General features: G+C 38.8%; 1 protein-coding gene across 1 annotated transcript in view; it reads left to right on the plus strand.

Moving 5' to 3' along the window:
• Positions 1 to 543: 543 nt before the first annotated feature.
• The window catches only part of LOC122347903 (dynein axonemal heavy chain 2-like), a 32,634-nt gene continuing 10,586 nt past the window's right edge, over positions 544 to 22,591 (plus strand). The window contains exons 1-10 of the mRNA XM_043243160.1: positions 544 to 712; positions 1,374 to 1,481; positions 3,011 to 3,123; positions 3,523 to 3,751; positions 5,944 to 6,054; positions 7,645 to 7,883; positions 9,045 to 9,236; positions 13,539 to 13,696; positions 20,450 to 20,537; positions 21,015 to 21,217. Coding sequence (XP_043099095.1) covers positions 565 to 712; positions 1,374 to 1,481; positions 3,011 to 3,123; positions 3,523 to 3,751; positions 5,944 to 6,054; positions 7,645 to 7,883; positions 9,045 to 9,236; positions 13,539 to 13,696; positions 20,450 to 20,537; positions 21,015 to 21,217 — 1,589 coding nt within the window. The 5' untranslated portion in view covers positions 544 to 564. The remainder of the gene's footprint in view (positions 713 to 1,373; positions 1,482 to 3,010; positions 3,124 to 3,522; positions 3,752 to 5,943; positions 6,055 to 7,644; positions 7,884 to 9,044; positions 9,237 to 13,538; positions 13,697 to 20,449; positions 20,538 to 21,014; positions 21,218 to 22,591) is intronic.

Here is a 22,591-nt window from a genome sequence, read left to right on the forward strand (position 1 = left end):
GGAGGGAGAGACATCAGCTTGGAAAAGATAAATAGTTTATGAGCTAGATATTTTTGCTCTCGCTTCCTGACTGAGGCAGATCCAGCGAGGCAGATTTATCCATATCGTCTGTCTAGGAAGAGACTATGAGAGAATGCAATATTGTGGTGCTTGGAGACTTGGTAGCACGCTTGTGCTAAAAGGTTCTTTTTCTTCTCTGATGTTCAAAATGCCTGCTTGCTTCTGCCTCTGTTTTTCATTGCTTTTATTTACTTGACCAAAACTTGCATCTGGGGAAACAGACAACTGATGAGACATCATTAGGATGTTGAGCACATATTGCAACTGAACCTTTCCAACTATCAAATCTATATGTGCTCACTGTATTTTATTTTATTTTAAAATTTAATTTATTCCTGTGATATCTGAAATTCAGCAGTCATAATTCCAGCCTTTGGTCTCACATAATCCTTCAAAAACATACCTATTTTAGCAAACCCAGAGTGGTTATTTTAAAACTGACTATATTTTTGCCTTACTCTTACTGAAAAGTAAGTGCGCCCACAGAGGTATCAGTCTCACAGGATGGCTGACCCAGGGACCCCCCAGCCTGCCCGCTCATCTTCCAGCATGTCAATGCAGTCCGATTTAGGGAAAGGTCACTCCAAGAGCAAACACATATCCTCCACTCCGGTCCCCAGTGACGTTACTCTTGAAGTGCCAGAGGTTGCAGGTATGAAACAGAAACAAGCTGCTTAGTGTTGTTAGTCTTTGCCTCCCACTTTTAAATACTGTACAAGCAGTCCTCTGATTTGCCAGTTATTTACATTATGCTAAAAAATGCATTGGATTTGACGTCATTATGTATTAAAAATGGTACCGGAATAACAATATAGTGGTTTGGAGTTATTAAATATTGAAAACTGTGACAGAAAGCTCCTTTACTGCCACTCAACACAAGCACCTAATGCACTTACACTTATTTTCCTTTTTTCTACTTGCAACTTTTATTTTTTGCCAAGCCAACAAGGAGTGCAAAGGGGCTTTCAGTAGGGAAGGAGGTGAAAATGGATTAGTTCTACCATAATCTAATTGTAGAACCTGTGCATCTGTGACCATTGCAGTTACTCACACTTCTTTTTTGTATTCATATTTTGGCATTCCGGTACTTTTCGCTTGATGTGTTTTTACTTATTCTTCTCTTGATCGGTTGTGTTTTTGGGCACCATGTAGAACAAAGTTATTGCAGAATAACCATAATATTAATTTTCCGCTCTTTTCACTAAAGGTCAGCTAGGCCTAAACTGTGGTGCAAAATGTTTTCTAATCTGAACCGAGCTGGTTGTTTGAATTATTCTTTGCATTATGTTCTTGTGTGCATGTTTTTTTCACAGTTGAGAAAGAGAAGCCTGTCTCAGAGGTGGATGTTTCAGCAGAGGAAGTAGATTCCTACACGAAACGGCTGGTAATTCACTCATACATGCTAAATTACCAGCCTTTAGGCACAGACACTGATAAATCACCTCACAATGATTGGGATTCTTATCTGATTATAATCTGCAATTTATAATTTTTCCCTCGCTTGAGTCTCGCGCCTGCGGTCCTGGCTTACTAATCAGTGCTTTCATATCGGCGTTATTGAGTTCTTCTAATGATGTGAGTGAATATTTCATCCGCTCTCCACATGCTCTGTGGGCTTAAAGGTCTTGTTTGGGCCCCGTTCACGTCTTAGACCTCATCATCGATCATACAAATCTAGAGGACGGCAGCAAGTTAGTGCGAGAAACGTCGTTATATTCCACCCAGTGGTCTTCAAAATAGAGGAAGAAGAGAAGCATATTGTTGAACTGTAATTTCCGTTACAGGCTCATGCATACGCATGACGAGGTCTTTGGCTTAAACAAGATAGATAACCCCTGGTCACAAATGATGGCTGATGCAAATAGCACGGGAGGAAGAAATGACTGAGAAAGTGAGGGGCGAGTGGGCAGAGCCAGCCAGTGAACTTACAGCATCTCTGTCCTTTCATCAATGAGGTTAATAGAATTAATTACAGCCCTCTGGCTGGAAAAAGGCAATGGCATTTACATGCAGTGGCTCAGTGTGTCCGCCCCTGCTGGGAGACCCTGTAGAAAAAGCAGCTGGTGAGCTGGTTGTAATGACATTTGTTATAGTAATGCACATTCACTGACATTAGCCCTTTAGACAAATATCAATATGTTTATGGTAGTTATGTGGTCCTTTTAGCACAGAGATAAAACTAATTATTAGTGTAATGTGTTAGGCCATGCAACTTTTGAGAGGATGATGGGGGTTTTTGATGCAAGTTTTTCATCCAGTTTGACATGCAAAATACTGTCTCACCATGTAATTTGATGTTACGCCATATCATGTTTCATCCAGTTTGGCCAGTCTGTTAATTTAAATCAGCTCAAACTCTCATCGCATAAGCTCTGCCACATGAGTGCCACATAACAGTGTATCGGTGACAAAAAAGTAGGATCATGCCATATAAAAAAAGAAGTAATGATGTAAATATAAATAATGTAGTTTTCTTTTTCTCAAATAAATGGATTTTTGGTGAGTATAAAGGCTTGTTTATACCAAGCATGATAACTACTAAAGTTAATGATAAAGATACAGTTCTAAAAAAATTCTCAACATTAAAGAATAGCAACATCCACACCACAACTACAATGACAAAGGCACAGACAAATGATATCGTTGGAATCATTTTCAGAAGATTTTTTCCAGCTGATGAATGAAACAAACATTGACAGCCAATCAGAATCTATCCTGTTCTCACAAGCTTGCGCTTTGAATAAACAGACAATATTGTTTGCTGGTGTGGATGGTAATATTGTTATCTTTATAGTTATCTTTATCGTTATTGTGCCTTAAGAGTCTTTTTTATTATTATTATTAATTAAATGACTTAAAAAATAAAATTAAACTGATCTTTATTTCCACCAGAGAGAAGCATTTAAACAGCGTTTAGTATTGAGTGGTGTATCAAAGGAATCCTGGACAGAGGAAAGTGAGCGAGCCTTGGATAAATTCATCTCAGACTCTTCTGTCAGGCTTCTCATTGTCTACCATGACCCTTTCACCGGCCTACGTGTGGACTACGCCATACCAGCTCAGGTATGCTGCAGCTCTATTTTGAGAAATGACATTTAACGTCCCAATTCAGAGTCTTTTGTGTCACAATCTCATAAAGACTGTGAAGATTATTCAGGGGTTGAGCGTGCTTGTTTTTATAATGATATTTTGAGCTTCAATTTAATGAAGGAACATGCAGAGGTTTCTTAGTAAATTTATTCTTCATGCATCGTGTTCATTTCTAATGCATCTGGTGACTTGCCAGGATACCAAAGATCTCATTGTTAAACTGTGTGTGATGACCTCTGGTGATCAATTAGCACTCAAAAATATGAATTACCAACATCTTCTCTTTCTCACTTATCCATCTTCCATCACACTCTCTCTCTCTCTCTCTCTCTCTCTCTCTCTCTCTCTCTCTCTCTCTCTCACTCCCCCCAGGTGGTTGAGCACATGTCCTACTTCATTCGGGCAGAGGACAGTATAATCACAGAGGAGACTTTTAGGAGCTCGGTGCAGTTTGGTTCTGTAAGAGGAGGGGCCATAGAAGGTCTCCTCAGGCTGATGAATGGCGTTCACACCCCTCAGGTCACCCTCAGCACTGCCTGGCCAGAGACCGCCAAGAACAACTACTCTGTAGAATTGCACCGCTTCCTCAGCAAACTTACAGGTAATGACAGACAGTCACAGCGCCATCTTGTGTGGGCCCTCCTCAGACGGTAGCAGTAACCTCCTGTATACACTTATATTTTATTTGTCTTGACTTTACAATTGGCATAGCAAGAAGTAACATGCATTAATAACAGTTGAAAAAAGGGCAATTAAGGGTGTCTTGGCTATTTTAAAACTGTATACATTGGGGAGAAAAAATTTGTACTAATAATTATGAAGAGAAACTTACTTAAAACTGAATTAAAATTTTTTATTAAACTCAACATTTTTAAGTAAAATCCCTGAAATAATATTTTCTTATAAAACATATTCCAGTAATCTTTATTTACAGAAAAATCTTTACTTTTTTTTACAGTACATGTACAATAAGGAGTCTTTGATTAATATCTCAAACTCTTTCAGAAGAAACTTTGTAACACCTTTTGCACAGAATTTTCTTTTTCAGCATGGGTGCTTTTATTTTTTGCATGCTCACTGAAGTGCACTGACCTCTGTTTTACTACCACTTTCTATTTCAATTCACTTTTATGTTATTGATCTTTCTTTTCCATTTTGCAGTCAGCAGCTTTCTTCATATATGTTTCTTTACATTAGGCTAAGCCTAAGCACTACTGACCTGAGATCAGATTCTCATTTTGTATTTTGATTTGCTCTCCATCGGCTTAACAGGCATAGCTGATTCAAAATCAGTGCTTTTGTGATGTTTTTTTTGCGATCTTACTGAGCTTCTCCGCCGTCAGCCATTCAGAGGTAATCACCTGGCACAGTGGAGCACCATGATGGTTCAATTATTATGCTCATCAGTCCAATCAGCACACCCACATCACCCAGAGCAGCACGACTCTGACTAAACAGAAATAACACAGCCACCAATCACAGGCCCTTCTTACACTGGGAAAGGCACTGGCGCAGTGCTCCCAGGTAATCAGAAAGCCGTTCGACAATTTTAACAGCTCGCCTTTTGATTCTCCTCTTTTAGCACATAATTCTGTGTTTGAGGCTCTAAGACTTGGTGCCAAGAATATACAAACCTATGGAGATGTATGGAAAGATGTTTAAAATGCCATACCGCACATTTGCCTTGGATCTGTTTTAATTAAGCTAACAAATAACAGTGAAGTCACCACATTTCAAGTGCTCTTGAGTGGTGTATTTAGTTGGTTAAGTGGTGTATTTAGAGGAATTTCAGGTTAAAAATGAAAGAAGTGAGTAAAATCCACAGGTATTGATGTTAGCCATGCCATTTCCAAAAATAACAGCACAGGCTCAGTTCATTCTTTCTCTGTGAGGTAAAACCTTGCCAATTCGTCTCTCTCCCTCATCTACCAATGCTGAAGAATTTGGCTTGAAATTTGTATTAAATAAATATAGACACAGTATATCCACTCCTACACAAAAACGGCACACACTCTATAGGATTAGACACACAAATACACACACATGTGCATTTTTTCGCTTCTCAGCCAGCTGACTCATTCACTTCCCGCCTTTTTTTTTTTTTTTTGATGTCTCATTATTTTCCCTCTGGTGTATCCCGTTTGCTTGTCTTTGTTCTCCTTGTAAAGGCCAATCGAATGCTGTCATTGTGTTCCTCCACTCTTTATTTCTATGTCTCATAACTGCCGTCACAGAATGAAGCAGCTAGTCAAACTTGTACACATTGGCCTTGTTCCTTTTAATCTTTTCATCTCTCAATACACTACGCACATTTTGTATCTCGCTCTTTCTTCTGTCTCCTTCCATCAGACTTCTCCTTCCAAATATTTAATGTGACAGACCTCTATTATCTTTTTATCTGCCTTTCACTCTTTAAAAGCCTGTTAAAGTGGTTGCAGCAAGCATCGTTTTGATGTCCAGCTTGGAAGGAGCAGCAGATACTGTATAAGCCACAAAGAAAACAAACAGCAGTCATAAAAACCATTTTTGATGGCCGACATGTGCCACACGGGCATAAAAGCGTAGCAGTAAACTTTTATTCTGTTTCTCTTTTATGCACTCATGTTGATTTATTTCACCAATATGCAAAGCATTATAATGTGAGATGGATTTGCTGTGTGTAGCAGTAAGAATGACGAGTGACGTGATGGATGTGAAGACGCGCTGTACTTGGTGTTGCTGGTATGGATGACTTTCACTGATCGGATTACTGATGTCCACCTATTGTTTTTTTTTTGTGTTTTTTTTCCACAGACAGCAGATTTAAACTGCTGGGCAGCACTGTACTATACGTCCCTCTGGAGGCTCTGCAGCACCGCCCAGAGGAGGCCGTCACAAACAAGAGTCTGGTGCAAAGGCTGGAGAGTAAGACGTGTGTATGGGTGCTTGTGTGTGTAAATGGGTGTGTGAGAGCTTGAATAATTTCTGATGGAGTGGACTGTGAGGAATGAACAGTGTGAAAAGTACATAAGGCGCCGTATGCAGGAAATTACATCTACCGTGACAGTCCGTGGCTAGAGCCTGTGAGTGTGATTTACACAGTAACCACAGCTGAAGGGCAAAAATAAAGGGCTAATTCAATTCAACACTGCCATGCTGTTCTAAGACAGTTAAAGGAGTCTTTATTAAATTTGGTGGTCCTGGAGGGGTCCAGGGTTAAAGGGACATACTGGGGGCATTTGGATGTGTTGGAGAAAAAAGTATTTTAGAAGCTAAGTTAAGTAAAAAAGAAACCACAGGACATGGTATGAATGATACTCAACTCAGGGTCTTTTACAGCAGGCAGCAGAGCAGAGACTGTTTGTCCTCCAAATGCTTTAATGTAAAATGTCTCCACTGTCCTAAAGTCAACGTGAAGTCAGATGTTACCCTTTCTTTATACAGGCTTAGTTAAATTTGTATTCAGAATTTGGTAAGATGTTTTTACAAGTGCAATATTTGATTTGTATTTTATTTAAAAATACAGCAAAAATGTCATTTTTATTTTTTGTAATTTAAAGCTGTAGGCTGCCTTTTTTATGTTCAAAATTTACATACTAAGCAAATACACCATTAATCCATCTTCCATGGATTAATCTGGCTTGTCCTGAATCACTACAGTACACCTATAATAAGTGTTTATATTTGCACTAAAACAAAAATAACAACTGAACAATCAAAAATAATATAACAAAATTCTATGACATGATAGAGGAGAATTATTAAATAAAGTCTTTTTTTCCCTTTGTGCACAAATATTCTCATAGCTTTGTCAAATTACATTTGACCTACTCATTGCTATTTTAATGATGTCCTTAATACTTTTTGGGCCTTGAATGTGCTTGTTCTATTACTTTCTATGGAGGGTCAGAAATCTCCCATATCTCCTAAAATATCTTAATTTGTGTTCCAAAGATGAATGAAGGTCTAAAAGTTTTGAAATGACATGAGAGTGAGTAATTAATAACAGAATTTTTATTTTTGGGTGATCTATCCCTTTAACAGTAATTTAATGCTGGTCACGGCCAAAATGCCAAATAGCAGTAGATGTAAAAACAACCATTACCAATGGGATGTGATAAGATGCTCTTGAGGGTGAACTTGACCTTCAGCATCCATGTCCTCAAAAAGCCGCCTCTAAAGTTAGATTCAATCCACAACCGTATTCATCTCACTCCATTTTGGGATGGAATACACACTTTTGATCATTCTTGGTTTTTAAGTAGCATGGATTTTAATAGTCAAATACTGGATGAAGAGGACTACAACCTTATTAGTTGCTAAAAGCATTTCAATTTGCCTACATATAGTAATTAATGAAATGTTATGCAAGGGTGTGTAGAACTTTGTGAATGATGGACATTTAAATAAAACTTTCTGCTGGATTCTGTTGCCAAAGTTTCTTCGTAAAATTTCTGGTTTGATCAAATACAGTGCAGCTCCTCACAAACCCTTTTCTCTCTATCTGTCCGCCAGTGGTGATGATCCACTGGACACGTCAAATAAAAGCAGTGCTGAGCACTCAACCTGTGAGCGACATAGGAGACACCTCAGGCCTCCTGGAAGAGATCTCTTTCTGGAAGAGCCGCTGTGCTGATCTGGACAGCATTAGTAAACAGCTGCAGAAACCTGGAGTCTGTCATATACAAGCGATTCTGCAGCTCTACGCATCAACCTACATCCCACCCTTCTGTAAACTAGCCAAGCAGATCCAGGTACAGCTGAATATGTACATCTACATGTGTGTGTGTGTGTGTCCAGGGGTGTGTGAAAATATGTGTGGGGCTACATGGTAGGAATTGAGCTGAGGGGTAATGGGCTGAACAAGAACATTCTCTGGCTGTTGATGATTTATATGCGGCTTCTGAACGGCTTCTCCTCACCCCTCGGAAATGAGGCCGTCTCACATTCGGGCTTCGCTATTACGAGTTGGCCCGGCTTCTCATTTCAACGGGAGATGGAGCATGTCTGTCAGCTCTACTTCAGCGCTTAGTGTCACACCCTCGTTGCCCCTTAACACTGATTTTGGATCAGTTTATGGTTGTTCTTATAATGACTCAAGATTGGGGTTTAGACAGAGGAGGCTAGTCCTGCATCAGTGTGGAGGACACGTGTCCTTTTTTCTGATTGTTATGCCTCCAGCTTAATACTGCGCAAAACTGCAAGGCAGCAGCAAGTGCCGTCCTTCATTTTATACAATTTCCGAAGCCTCTAAAAAAATCAATGTGACCAGAGTGAAATAATTAAACATCAGGCCTATTTGACCTTCAGGGGCACCCATTGCTGCTTGTAATAGTGATGTTGTGGAGTCAGCTGTGTGCATGATCACTGCCCCGTAACAGCCACTGTTGTGTAAGGCACCAGTCAACAAAGGGTGTTGATCCAAGAACAAGTCCCACTGGGGTAAAACCTTTTAAGCTTATTCGGATGTCACTGAAGTTGACCTTAACTGTGCCATACTGATTTTAGATGAGTGAAATCAGGACAATGTAAAGGTGCTGTTCTCAATTATTTGACCTGGTTTAGGTAGTGCTAAATTTGGGAGAATCATGCTTATCAAATCCTGTATGTTACAGTACAAGGATGCTTATCTAAATTTTCTTATAACAAATCACAAGAATGTTTATTTTATCTATCTATCTATCTATCTATCTGTCTGTCTGTCTGTCTGTCTGTCTGTCTGTCTGTCTGTCTGTTTGTCTATCTATCTATCTATCTATCTATCTATCTATCTATCTATCTATCTATCTATCTATCTATCTATCTATCTATCTATCTATCTCTATGTAGCTATCCAGCTATGCATCATTCTGTCAATCATTCTATATCTTGTTCTATTTTCCATCATTGAAGTAACATTGATTTTTTTTCTCCAGGAAAGTACTTTGCAGGCTCAGTCAAATGTCTCCTTCTTGTCCCTACTGAAAGAGCCATGTGAGGAGCTTGCTCAGCTTAAACCTTGTGAGATTGCACCCAAACTCACTCACATCCTTAACCTCATCCGTGTGATATGGGTCAATTCCAGCTACTACAACACCCGAGACAGGATCACTGCTCTATTATGCAAGGTAACTCATTTTAATTCAGAAATGCTTTGTGTTTTTGCTCAGAGACACACAACACATGACTAATTGTACATGATTAACTGGCAGTCATTGGCAATATTTTCTCAGATGTTACTCAATATTAAGTTGTTGTTTATTGTATTAAAAGTAAAATTAAAAGCTCACAATTGCTCATGTGATAATGCTAAAATGCTTTTTTAGTAGTATTACATTGTATGTATATTCTAGGAATGCAAATTCCCTGTACAGAATGATTGAGTAAAGCAATATGTTATATGATAGGTTACCACTTTATGATATCATCGAGTGAATTGATTTTCAGTGCTCCGACAATGAAGATTGATCCACTACACCTTTTTATTGTTATGCACAACCTTTTGTCTAGGCTTACAGATCAATCACTTCATGCATAATTTTCTATGAATCAGCTAAGCTCTCATGCTCAGAGGTTTTCCCTCAATCCACTCACACAGACCTGTACTGTCATACCAGTACCTGCTGCCTAGATCCCACACCCCCCCTCCACTACTTCCTGTATATCAAAGTTCAGATTGCTTTGGGCTCCGCCACATAGATAAGCCATCAGCCACAGTGGTGTAGCACATGTAACACGTGTTCTTCAGATCAGAGGAGCGGGGCCTTGCGTCTCTACGCCACCCGCTCGCATCGCTTCACTTGCTTTTCATTTCCATCCCTGGCTCCTTGAGAGCATCAGGGAAACCGTTTAACCTTCTGTAATTACGCTCTGACCCTTCCTCTGCTGGAATCACATAGTACCACTGCCACTTTGTTTCCCTCTCTTTTTTGTCTGTTTCATTTTTCTTTTTTCCTCACTTTCATTCTCTTCTTTGAAAACATGTCAAGGCAAATCGGACTGCTAAGAAAACATTTGGTCTAATTGTTTCCTGAGGAGTGAGGTTGTGCGCACATGCTGAAATGCCCACATTCAATTAGTAATTGTTTTCCAGAGGGTCATTTTTATTCTCTGAGGTCACATTTGCACCTTTGATCTGCATGCGCTGAATGAGTTCAAGCCTAGACAATCTTCCTGTTTGTTTCCCTTTTGTTCAAACTTGAAGGTATAGTTCACCCGACAATGAAATTATGTTATCATTTACCTTTGTGTCATTTCAAACCTGTACGACTTTCTCTTTTCTGTGGAGCACAAAAAACACGATAAAATATTGATTCATGTATGGTTACTCCACCCCAAAAATAAAATTTTATTAATCACTTACCCCCATGTCGTTCAAAACCCGTACAAGCTGGTTGTCTTCGAAAACCAATTTAAGATATTTTGGATGAAAATCAGGAGACTGTTCCATTGACTGCCAAGTAAATACCACTGTTAAAGTATAGAAAAATATGTTGGATTGGCTAACGTCAGATTAGTCCGTCTGCCATCACTGGTTCAACCGTAATGTTATGAAGCAAGAATACTTTTTGTTTGGAAAGAAAACAAAAATAATGACTTTATTCACCAAAATTGGCACTGTAGCGTCACTGAAGTGCCATTTTGAAAAAGTATTGCTGCATGCAAATAGCGTACGCTCTTCTTTAGCCTCGTCACAAGGATATGTCTTCTGTGTGTATTTATGCTTTGATTTAAAAGAAAAGATCAGTGTGTTGCAGCTGACACAGAACAATATTGTTTCAAAGCCCTTTGACATTTAAAATATTATTTAGAAAATGTATTGTATTCTACAGAAGAAAGAAATGTATATAGGTTTAGAACAACGGTAAGTAAAAAAATATATAGAATTTTCATTATGGAGTAAATTAAATTTTTAACACAAGCTCTGCTGGTCATTGCAACACTACCCATCAACCCAAAAACAGATATATCTAGAGTTGTTCTTTTAGTCTGCCAGAAAAGTACTTCTGTTCATCCACAACACTGTAATTCTTTACACGCACTTACCCCGGCCAAATACCTGCGGTTCAGTCAAGTGAGCTCTCTGCACATTGTTTTTACCTTGTCAGATACACAGACTATCTAATGTGAAAAGTTCTATTGTGTTAGGTCAGTGCTTGTGCTATGAAAATGGCTTAGATTATGTGAAAGAAAGTTCTCTTCTCCTGCAATGAAAATGAGCCTTCATCAGTTTACATGCATTTTTTTTTCTGTTGGAAAACTGAATTTATATTTGCCTGAGTTAAAGATTTCTACAACTGATATCACACTGTGGAGATTTTTGTGTTTTTACTGGTATTCTATGAAATAACATTGCCATTTTTCTCATGGCAGTTCCACCACGCCATGAATAAATCACCCGCTAAGGTCCATTAATGCTCACTGACTTGAATCTTGTACTTGGTTCACAGATTTGGCACACGGTCCTATAGGACTGATGGGGGATCAACTTCCCTGACCAAATTTGAAGTGAAACATTTTACAATAAATTGAGGAAACTGTTCTAAAATCAGAGTTTAATGGTGATTTCTATCAACACCCATAAACAAATACATCTAAATGGTCTGTAAAGTCCACCCAGCGCTTTGTTGTCATTGGCTGCATGCAGTAGCCTGTTAGCAGTGCTGTGTTTAATGAAGGTGAAATGGGCCCCGGTATTTGCACAATTTTTCAGTGGGTTCCTCCCCCTCTAAGACGTAAAATAACATAAGAAACCTGATTATTTCAGCAGGGAAGCATTTTATTGTGCTTGCAGTGAGGAAGGAGAGAAAGAGCCGAGGTAGAAAAGACATGAAGCAGAACTTGCTTTCTTGATTCAGTTTCCAGTCAGAGGTTTCCAGCTAATAATTTCCAATCAGAGGGCATTTGAGTCACGATGTGTGTTTGTGTGTGGATTTGTATGTGTGCACGACCACCTTCCCTTGTCTCTCCCTCAGGGGTTTAGCATTCTTTTATTTGTTTTTGGTTTGTTTTTTCCCCCCGTCCTATTTCTCTGAGCTGGTAGAGCCTACATTGGATTTAATATCATTTTCCAATCAGCCAGCGCTAGGGGCCATGGGCTTTGGACTCCTGTGTGCTTTTCGGTTTAATACCAAGAGAAAAAAAAGAGGTAAAGAAAGAGTTCAAATGCATAAGGCCTTCAAAAGAATAATTTGTGATAATTGTGCCGGCATTTTGAGACTGATGTGCTCATTGTTATTTTGTACATGGGATTCACGGCTCTATAAGCTGTCTGCTTCCCACCGTCTATTCCCTGATATGAAACACCATCTGCCGGGGTTTCTTAAAGCTCAGCGCCTGTCATCTATTCTTACCTCCTACGTCCACCTAACCCTACTCTCAGCTCCCCAAAGAAAGCCGGCGACTCATTTTTTTTCCCCTGCGCCAAAGTTAAGATACGCTTCTCTGCTGATTTTCAAGAGCTGCTGTGACAGAAATGGAAGAAACGTCTCTGATTGAACAAGGCCTTAGAAATCTCTTGAGATGCAGACGTTGGGACATGTGTTGTCTTCATTTACAGAAGGTTCTTTTTTTCTCTTCGTACAGAGAGGAATAAAAAAAATAAATATATTATGAACTCATAAGCTGTTTAATTCTGTGGCTCTCTTAACCTTTTGCTTAAATGAGAATTTTGAGTCATTTACATATCAATTTAATTTCCTCTTGTTTTGTGCCTCCTTCATTAAAACAGGAATTTGCCTGGCACTGTAATCAGCGTGTAGTACACATTACTGCAGCATGGCACAAACACACACTCACACATACACATTTTTTCTGTATCTTTCTTCCACATACACATTTTCCCCCTTTTCCTCAGATATACACATGCATGTACTACTTTCTTTATTTCTTTTTTTTTTTTTCTCACTCTCTCTCTCATATTTGTTTCAGTGCTGTATGGGGTTCATTTGTCGGGTGAAGTTGAGAATGAATGGGAATCTGTCGTTTCACATCCTCTACTATATACATCATAAGCGATAATTACACTTTCTTCTGCTCTCTTTCTCTCTTCCATCTATGTTAGCTTCTTTTCTTTCCTTTTTTGCTTGTTTCTTTACCACAATCTCTGTTTTTGTTATGCTCATAGGTTTGAATGACACCAGGCACAAAAGCCAGGGTTTTTACAGGAGCAAATCCTGTCTGATTCATAGCAAAGTCTGTACTCAAGGTTAATCTACACCTGAATGCGGAGCACATTACGGCACATACCTGTCTGTGCTTGCTCTGGTGCAGTCAATGCGGTTCTCTCATCAAACATTCAAGTGCAAATCCTCAGTTACGAGGCTCAACATCCTGACATTCAGTAGATACAGACATAAAGACAGATTCATACTTGGATCATTGGGTGGTTTATTTACATATCTATACATTGTGTTGTTGGTTTTTTCCAGATTAGTAATGAGATCATCCGTCTGTGCTGTCGGGAGATTTCTCTGGACAGGATCTTCCAGGGTTACGTGATCTCAAGCAAGAAGATTCTGAATGACTGTATCCAGTGCTGCCTGTCCTGGAAAGAGCTCTACCTGCACACCTCACAGCTCCACCACAAGTACTGTGGCCTTCAAACATCATTTCTGTCTCTCTCTCTCTGAGTTCTGTTCTGTTCCCTACAGCACAGGAACACACCACTTAGAACTGCACTGTGATTGCACTGTATTACAGCAGCACCTATCCACTTTACACGCCATAACTCTGAGAGTGACTACGGTCAGCAGTGACATATGGAGTGCCGTATCATTTCAAATATAATTAAGCTTCTTCAGTGATTTATCTCTGCTTACACTCATCTGGGTGCCTTACTGTTTCATATCAGCACTGCCACTACTGTTACCGCTTCTACCACTTCTGCCAGAACTGCTATTAAGTAGTACTGCAACTGCTAAACCTGGTATTATCACTGCAGCTGCCATTTTGCTGCTGTCGCTGCTGTTACAACTACTATACCAAATACTAATCTAAATATTACCACTACTACTACTAATATTGTTACTTTTTATAAGTGATTATGACATTACCATTACTTTTTATCTTTAGCATGTCTGTGGTTTCTACTGTTAACTACATGGAGATGAATTTATCTTAGAATTATTGTACTGCAAAAATATGGTTCCCAAATTTGAAAGCTAATTTAATATTTTGTGAAAGAAGTATTCTATGCTAACCAAGGCTGCATTTATTTGAAATAAAAAAGTGAAATTCTAATTTAAAAGAACTTTTTTCCATTTAAATTTTTTATAAAATGAAATTTATTAACGTGATGGCAAAACACCTATTGTTCCAGTATTCAATATCACATTTAAAATAGGCTATTGATTTGGTGATTAAGAATCAATTCTTCTTATTATTATTATGAACATTAAAATATTCATTAATAATAATATGAGTCCGAATGCTGTTTCAAAGCTAAGTGTTTGGTCTCTTCTAGTTCAGCTGTACGCAGATAGTTTTCAGCGCCTGGCCTTCCTTTCTATACAGCGGCTAATAGAGAGCATGCTTTAAGCCTATATTATTTACTGCCCGTCCTCCTCTCTGTCTTTCAGCTTTATGGCCCTTCCTCTCCCTGTCATTTCCACCATCACTGGCTCTGCCTTACCCACCCAGTCATCTTAGCTTCTCCACACAATTCTTGCACTCGCGCTCTCTCCCTTTCGCAATGGAAATGATACCGCTGCTAAATGAGAGTGCCAAAGCTGTACTGTGATTGCAGCCCTCCTTCTAAAAAGAACAGCATTTTACGGTGCGATGACAGAGTTTCTTCTTCAAAGTGATGGCAACTTACCACCAAATGACAGAGGCTGAACACTGCAGCATCCATTTGAAAGGAGCTCTCTCAGAGTCATCTCCCGGAGTTTTTTATTGCACTTAGGTTTAGGTTGCCGCTTCTTCTTTAGGTGTGGTGAAACTTTGCAATACTGTTTCATCATGTCCCAGCAGAATGTGGCGTCTGCTTCGTAGCATTCCGCCGTAAACTGTGGCATAACTCATAGCGGCTGTGATTTTGAAAGATGTTAACAGTGTAGCAAATGCTGTATTGTTGAAGCTGAATGTAACAGATTCAGTGGGAGGGATACTCTGTAAAGAAGAAACATTTATTTCCTAAGCAAGTCTTCCCTACAGGACACAGCCATTCAATTGTGGCTTTTTAAAAACAGCATGGGGCTCCAGAGGTATTTTGTGGAAAATAATGTGCGGTCAACCAAACACAACACAATGTTCTTAGTGGGTTACACCCTAAGGTCTCTTGCTTTCACCCCAACCCTGCAGATTTTTTGGATTGTATCATATTTTTAGTGTTGTGGGCCTGCTGGTCGTTTATGACTGTTGGCTTCATTGGTTGTGATAAAACCAAAGAGTTTGTTTTGCCCTGCAGACAAAGAGATCGCCGATCTTTCAGTCGAGTATCTGACCTCATCCTCCAGAATACAGCCAGTATTCAGGCAGCACAAAAAAACTGTGTTCCACTTCTCTCAACAATGCTGTACAATGATTCTGACTGTAGATGGAGAGAATTACCAGATGTACAAAATGTAAAATTGCTTAACTATTGAATATTTTTGTTTAATTATTCCTACCAACTTTAAGGAACACAAGTATGCATCTCAATGCAGCTGTTCTGTTACAATTTACCATTTAAAAATTAAAACAGGCCCACCTGACTTCAGTCCCATTTTCCCTTATGGTTAATTATGGTTGCTTTGTTTTTTTGTTTCACATAAAATTTGGTGACAATCAATCAAATTTAATTAAGTAGATGAATTAAACTAAAAACAGCCATGCAAATTCTTGTGTGAAAAGATATTTTGAAGAATATTTTTGAACATGCAATTAAAGTCAATGGGATTCAAAACAACTCTGGATCCTGATAGACCTTCAACAAACCTGGACAAAAAAGCCAAAAACATAATGAAGTGCAAATGATGAGTGAATATTTATTTTTGCCTGAAATTTCTTTATCATCTTCTTCACATTTTGTGATTCATAACACTGACAATACTGGCATAGTTGCAGATCTGATGTCATATTTGATGGAGGCAGCAAGAAAATCCAGGGTATTCATAATCAGATTTGCGGTTCTGCTTTATAGTCTGTTATTTACTATATTGATATTTGGGAGAAAAAATCCCACTTGAGATCTATAGTTTTTTTTTTCTTCAGTAAAGACACTATGTTTACTGAATGCATTAGAACATCAGGAATCCTGTACATTTCAGAACTTGTGAATAGAATCGTTACAGAAGGGCATTCTAGTATTGTTATTATGAGCCATTTGTTGTTGCAGTACCATTAATGGCCTGCCAGCTGCAGCAATAATAGCCTGCACTCCTGCGGCCTGGGCCGATGGCAGCACTTGAAGTGAATCGATTGCTGCACTAGTAAATTCAATACAGCGCTGCAACTAAAAACTTAAGGCACGGCAGGCCTCCGAGGTAGGATTTGATTGTCCCTGTTTTACGATGTATTGAGTGCGAGAGTGAATGCACTGTGTATAGCAGACAGCGTTATAAATGGCCAGTGTTAAAGCTGGATCCAGATGCTTGAGGTTTGGTGTTAAGCAAAGAAAGCTCTTTTACTATTTTCAGTTCAAGGAGAAAGACCATTATGCACACACTTCAGATTTCAGCTCTGGGTCAAGGTCTTAGAGACATTGTGTGTATTAGTAATAAGCAGCAAACAAATGCCTTTTAGCGTATTTGGCCATCACTGTGTTGTTCTTTGCGTAGACAGGAGGAACAGAAAATTAGCAAGTATCACTGGCACTTTTGCAGCTCGCATCATGTCAGATACTTTCAGAGAAATGATTGATCAAAGCTGGCCATCAACTGTATCAGTCTGGACAGCCATGAATCAAAGGTCACCTGTGTTTTTCTCCAGAGCTATTTTACTGGCATCATATGTATAAGTAGGGATCACTTAAGCTGGTTTTCTCAACCTCATGGTGCATGTGTATGTTTATATATGTGTTGTGACTTGATTAATGTGGTGTTAGCTGCAGCATGGCCTTTATCCTCTGTCCTCCTGGTGGCCTCTCTTTCTCTTTTTTTTTGGCTTTTTTGCTCACTTGATCATTCAGTCTCTCTTTTTTTGCCTTGAACACTCTCTTCTCCACCTCTTTTTTCACTTTCACTCTCATATGAAAGAAAAACACAAATGACATCTCTATAACCTCTCAAGTGATGTTCCTGGACAATAATGAGATTTAATGGAAAGCAAATGGAGTCTTTCCTCAAGAACTAATGTTACATTTTTCCAAATTTCAGTAGAGATCTCAACAGTATCACAACTATGTGCTCAGATTTGCCAAGATACTAAGATCTGTAATCAAACATCAAAGGCTATGTTTTGGATGCAATACTAGCTTTTTAAATAATAAGTCCCTGTCCATTTTATTTTATTTATTTATTTTTTATAATTTTGTTTTTTCCTTTTTTTCGATGTACGTCACAATGCAGAAAAAAGTAGTGAAAGTTGATACTGAAACTTGAATGATATAGTAATAAAATCAATAATATATCAAACTCTTTCTTTGCCTTCTTTTTCCCTTTACCCTTTTTATTCAAGTGCTCTTTTTCCCCTCCACTCTCTTTTCCCTTAATTCCCTCAGTGTAATTTTATTTATTAAATGCATAGTCAAATTATGTCATATTTTCCAGACAATACCTTCAAAGATTGCTCCCTAGTAGGGCACCCTATCCCCGTATGAACCCTTGTGGTCAACCTGGGTTTCCTTTCCTTTCAGACCTTCTGAAACAGATGACCTCATAAAATATCTGTCATGGTTGGAAACATTGCCATGGGACCACTGCCACTAGCTGTTCAGGGAGTCATGCTCTGAAAGAAAGATATGCAGATTATGGTTGTGTGCATGAATTTAAATGCACAGAACAGAACTATTTTAACTGGTGAATGAGTCACACCGATTTAGTGCTATACCATTTTATGTAATTGTGTGTGTCTCTGTGTGTGTGTGTGTGTGTGTGTGTGTAAGACTGTTAACTTTAGCTCTAGATGTTCATTACACATTTAATTTTACAGATTAAATTTTCAATTTCATCATACACTTTTGATTTTATAGCATTTCATAATGTTAAAATTGGCACTGACATCACAGCTATGATGAAATCTTGTATGACAGCTACCAGTGAGAGTGTTTTCATTCATGTTCACTTTTAACCTAACAACTTAAAGATAAAATAGGCGAGGTGTTACTTTGAATTCATAGGCATAAAAAATTCAGACAGAAGTAAAAATATATTGGACACCTGAAAATATTTTTATGTAACTCCAAAGAAATTTATTTCCCTCAGACTGAGAGAAAATCTTTTTTAAATTTAATTTAAAAGTTGCCACCTATCTTCCTTCTATATTGTCTGGTCGGGATTTGAATTTTAGTGAAAAAACATTTTTAATTAATAAGTTGCCTGTTTAGGTAAAAAAAAAGCAATCAGTTGTTTGCATTTCTCTGATTTCATTTGCTTATTTTCCATATGCATTTAACTTCTTAGTCTGATCCACTCTCTCTTACTGTTTAAATCAACATCTCTAACCTTGCTGGATGTTGTAATAGCATTTTATCATGGTTCATGGTATGCAGTAACTCGTTCAAAGGGATGTGACCCTGGAGCCAGAGAGCGTGTAAGAGAATAAACATAAAGATAGCTTATCGTCTGTAATCTGTGTTACTGCCTATGTCTGACATTCACCTCTGTGTCCTCCTGTGTGTTTAGACAGTGCATTCATCACTTTGGGCCCAATGACGACCTTCTCTGAGACCTACACCACTGGATCATGTCTCTCTCATAATCACTTACTCTCTTTCTCTCTCTCTGTCTCTCTCTCTTTTTCCCGAAACAACCGTGTTCATCTCTTTTTGTCCATTATCCTACCTCCCAATCCCTCTTCTAGTTGTACAAAAGTTGTCCTCCCCCAGCCCTCTTCCATCCTTTCTTTTGCATGACAGCCGTTTACTGGAGCATTATTACTCTTCGTATAAGCCCCTCTTTAATTAGACACCAATTTGGATGGATTTACGCTTTTTCACATGCCAAAACATTCATATTGGCTGTTTATCCCCGTGCTTAAAGGGCATAGCTGTCAAACTGACCACAATTCATGCCGATATTAAGTGTTTAGCAGCGAACTGAGCAGCATAGCGTAGCTCCGTTCCTTCTGAAATAACATGGGCTAACTGGTGATTAAGGATTTAAAAGACAAAGTGTAGAAGCTTGTGTCGGGCGGTCCTGTAAATGATTCAGGAGAACTGATTGCTGGTGTGCGGCTCACCGTCATTTCAATGTGTTTTTGAATCTCAGTCATTAAAGCTCGGGCCGCATTTCAATTTAAGCTCTCATCCTCCGCTCTGGCGACTATGATCTCCGTGCAAGTCGAAAATCGTAATTTAGTCATTGCGCCAGGCTGCGGTTATTTTCCTCTTTAATAATAAATATTACAATTTTTTCTTTGCATAAATCAAAGTATGAAAGATGAAAAGAGAATTTGTGTTTTACGCGTGGAGACCTTCCTAGAACTTATCTGGTGGCATGTGGGTGATATAGGAGCGCCGCACTTAAAAAGAAATCGCAAAACGCTGGAAAGCGGATTGTTCTAAATGATCATTGCCCCATTGTATCTTGATATCAGCTTTGAACTGTGAGGAAACCAAAAATGAAAGAGAGAATCAGTCTTTTAAGGGGTCTGGTTTCATATGAGGACTGGTCTGACAGAGTTCCTAGTTCCAAGATAGCAATCCCTCAGAACAAGGCCATGGATTTGGTCTGTCCCTTTGACTAAATCACTCAATTTACATGTACTATCACGCCTATCTGGTAACAGAGTCATCCCGCTAAAGTCTTACTCTCTTTTTCTATATATCTCTCTTGCTCTCCCTCTCTTTTCCCCTCGCTGTGACCCTGGCTTCCTCTCTGCCCCACTAAAGGTGTTTGTCTGTGAGCGGTGGTGAGGATTACCTTTCCATCAGTAGAAGAATGAGGTGTGAAAAGCAATCTGAGGAACGCCAGGCCGGCTGATATGGAACTTTGGCGGATGCAATTATGCCTATGACAGATCATTTCTGACCTGATCCCTCGCTGCTCTGGATGGCAGCCAGCCACCGCCGTTGTTTTGTTTTGCTCGTGCGGCGTGTGAAATGTGAAAACCTTTAGCAAGGGAGTAGTGACACAGCAGACTTCTGCATCTGTCTCTGCTTTCCCTTTCAGTCCTGCTCTGTAGAAACAAAAATGAGCATGAAGATGTAAGAATTTCACACTTTCTATTTTTCTTGAACTCTTTATCTTTGTCTTTTTAGATACTCTTCCCAAGGGTGGTCGCTTGACCAGATTACCATATTTGCTCTGGTGGATTCCTTTGTGCGGAGATGCAAAGATCTAATAGAGGTAAGCAAACACTACAAAATTATGCAAACAAACACACACACAAAAATTTTCCAAATGCATGCTGAATTTTTAAAACCTACTTTCTCAAGTACACATCCAGAGAATATCCTCTCAGATTTCTCAATAATTCACATCTCTGTGTGTCTTTATTGCTTTCATTTCTCCTATTTCCCAGGACTCCTGTCCTTGCTGAGAGCAGTTTTTTTATATCACTTGTCATTTTTATATTTATTCATGCACATTTTTTGCTGTGTGCTCCTACTAGTTCCTCATACTATTGGCACTTTCTATGAATACGGCTTGAAACCCCTTTTCTCTTTCAACAAATGGTTAGTTAGAGGAGATGTTAAGCGTTCAGAAATTGTTGTATATCAAGCATAGGATGTCAGACTGAATTTTATGAGCTATTTTGTTTTATTCTTTTTTTTCTTGCAATAAATGCTTTCAGACTGTTGGACCACATTCTCTTTCTTTCAGGTGTGTGAGTGTCAGCAGCAGTTTTCTCGCTGGGAAGAGGGTGAGCGGGTACCATTGCCATGCTTTGCAGGACGTCAAGGGTCAGAGGTCACTCAGAGATTGCTGTACATAGAGGCAACCTTTGACAACAGCCTGCAGGTCCTGCGTTCTGTTAAGGACATCCTGGATGTCAGAAATCCCTCTTGGCATGAGGACTACAGCAGGTGCAGTGTGTTTGTAAATTGATCAGGGCACAGAGAAAAAGAGAGGAACTGTGAAATAGCTGGCTTTGATTGCTGAAGGAGCTACAGTATGTCCAGATGGCCAAGGCAATGTCTACACTGGAAGCAACCAGTGTTGCATTTTCTGGAATCAGTGCCTCACCTCTAAATGTTCACTAACCAGGAAAGGGTCAGCTGTGATCTTTAGGTTAGACTTGATCAATATTAATCAAAAATGCATTCCATTAATAAAAAAAGCCTACTTATATTTTTAACAAATGAGAAGGTAATTTATGCTGTATATTAAAATATTTTATGCATTAGCATTTTTAAGATAACATGTAATTTTATAATATAATAATTGAATATCTAAAAACAAATATGCCCATATAAGTAATATTAAATACATTACATGCATTTAAAAGTTTGAAAGAAGTAATTTATCCTAACCAAGGCTGCATTTTTTCAGTCAAAAATACAGCAAAAATAATAGTTTGAAAAAAATTAATTTTTAATTTTAATATTTTAAAATGTAATTTAAGTCAGAAAGAACAGCATTCATTTTAAAATATGCAGATCTCTTTACTGTCCATTTTGAATTTTAATGCGTCTTTTCTGAATAAAAGTTTCTTAATTTCTTTCATAAAAAAGACTAACCCCAGAATGTTGTTTAACACTTTAAAAAAAATATTAAATTGATCTTTATATGGATAGAAAAAATAAGCTTGAGTTGCTATGGCATTTGTAAAATAAAGGTGCCAATTCAAGCTGTTGCACTCTAGACATCACCATTTACTATACTGGCAGCGATCTAGTATTATTGTGTAGTGACACGCAAAATGCGTCAAATTGTGTGCCTGTCTTACTGCCAGCCTGTCTATGAAGCAGTCAGTCCTTCTGGTTCTCATGTATATTTATAAATGTTTGTCATTCTCGATTGCTTATTGGCCTGCTGGCCTGTTGGGAATTTCCATACATCTCGTATTAGCATATCTTCATAAATATGCATATAATGACCCGCATATTCGGATCATATAGATATTTTTCATGAATATTCTGCCTAAATGTATGTGCAGCAGGGAGAAGATCACTTTGCCTTTCAGTCTGAGCCCAGCTTGCCCCTATTGTCATTCACAACTGTTTGTGACAGCAGGCAGTTTGACTGCTTATCTGAATACCATCATGACCGTCTGTGTGACGGATCCTGGACTGCCCATCAGCCTCCAGAGACCATTATCCCCTCGTACCACCGCCCAAGGCACTGACGGACCTTGGGAAGGGGAGCAGTGCGTGTGCATCTGATGGTCATGATGGATTGGGGCCGAGGCGGGTCATAGGGTTAGGATGTTGTTGCCAAGACAAACAGCTGTGCTTGTG

This window comes from Puntigrus tetrazona, chromosome 7 (genome assembly GCF_018831695.1).
Source record: "Puntigrus tetrazona isolate hp1 chromosome 7, ASM1883169v1, whole genome shotgun sequence".
Lineage (NCBI taxonomy): Eukaryota > Metazoa > Chordata > Actinopteri > Cypriniformes > Cyprinidae > Puntigrus > Puntigrus tetrazona.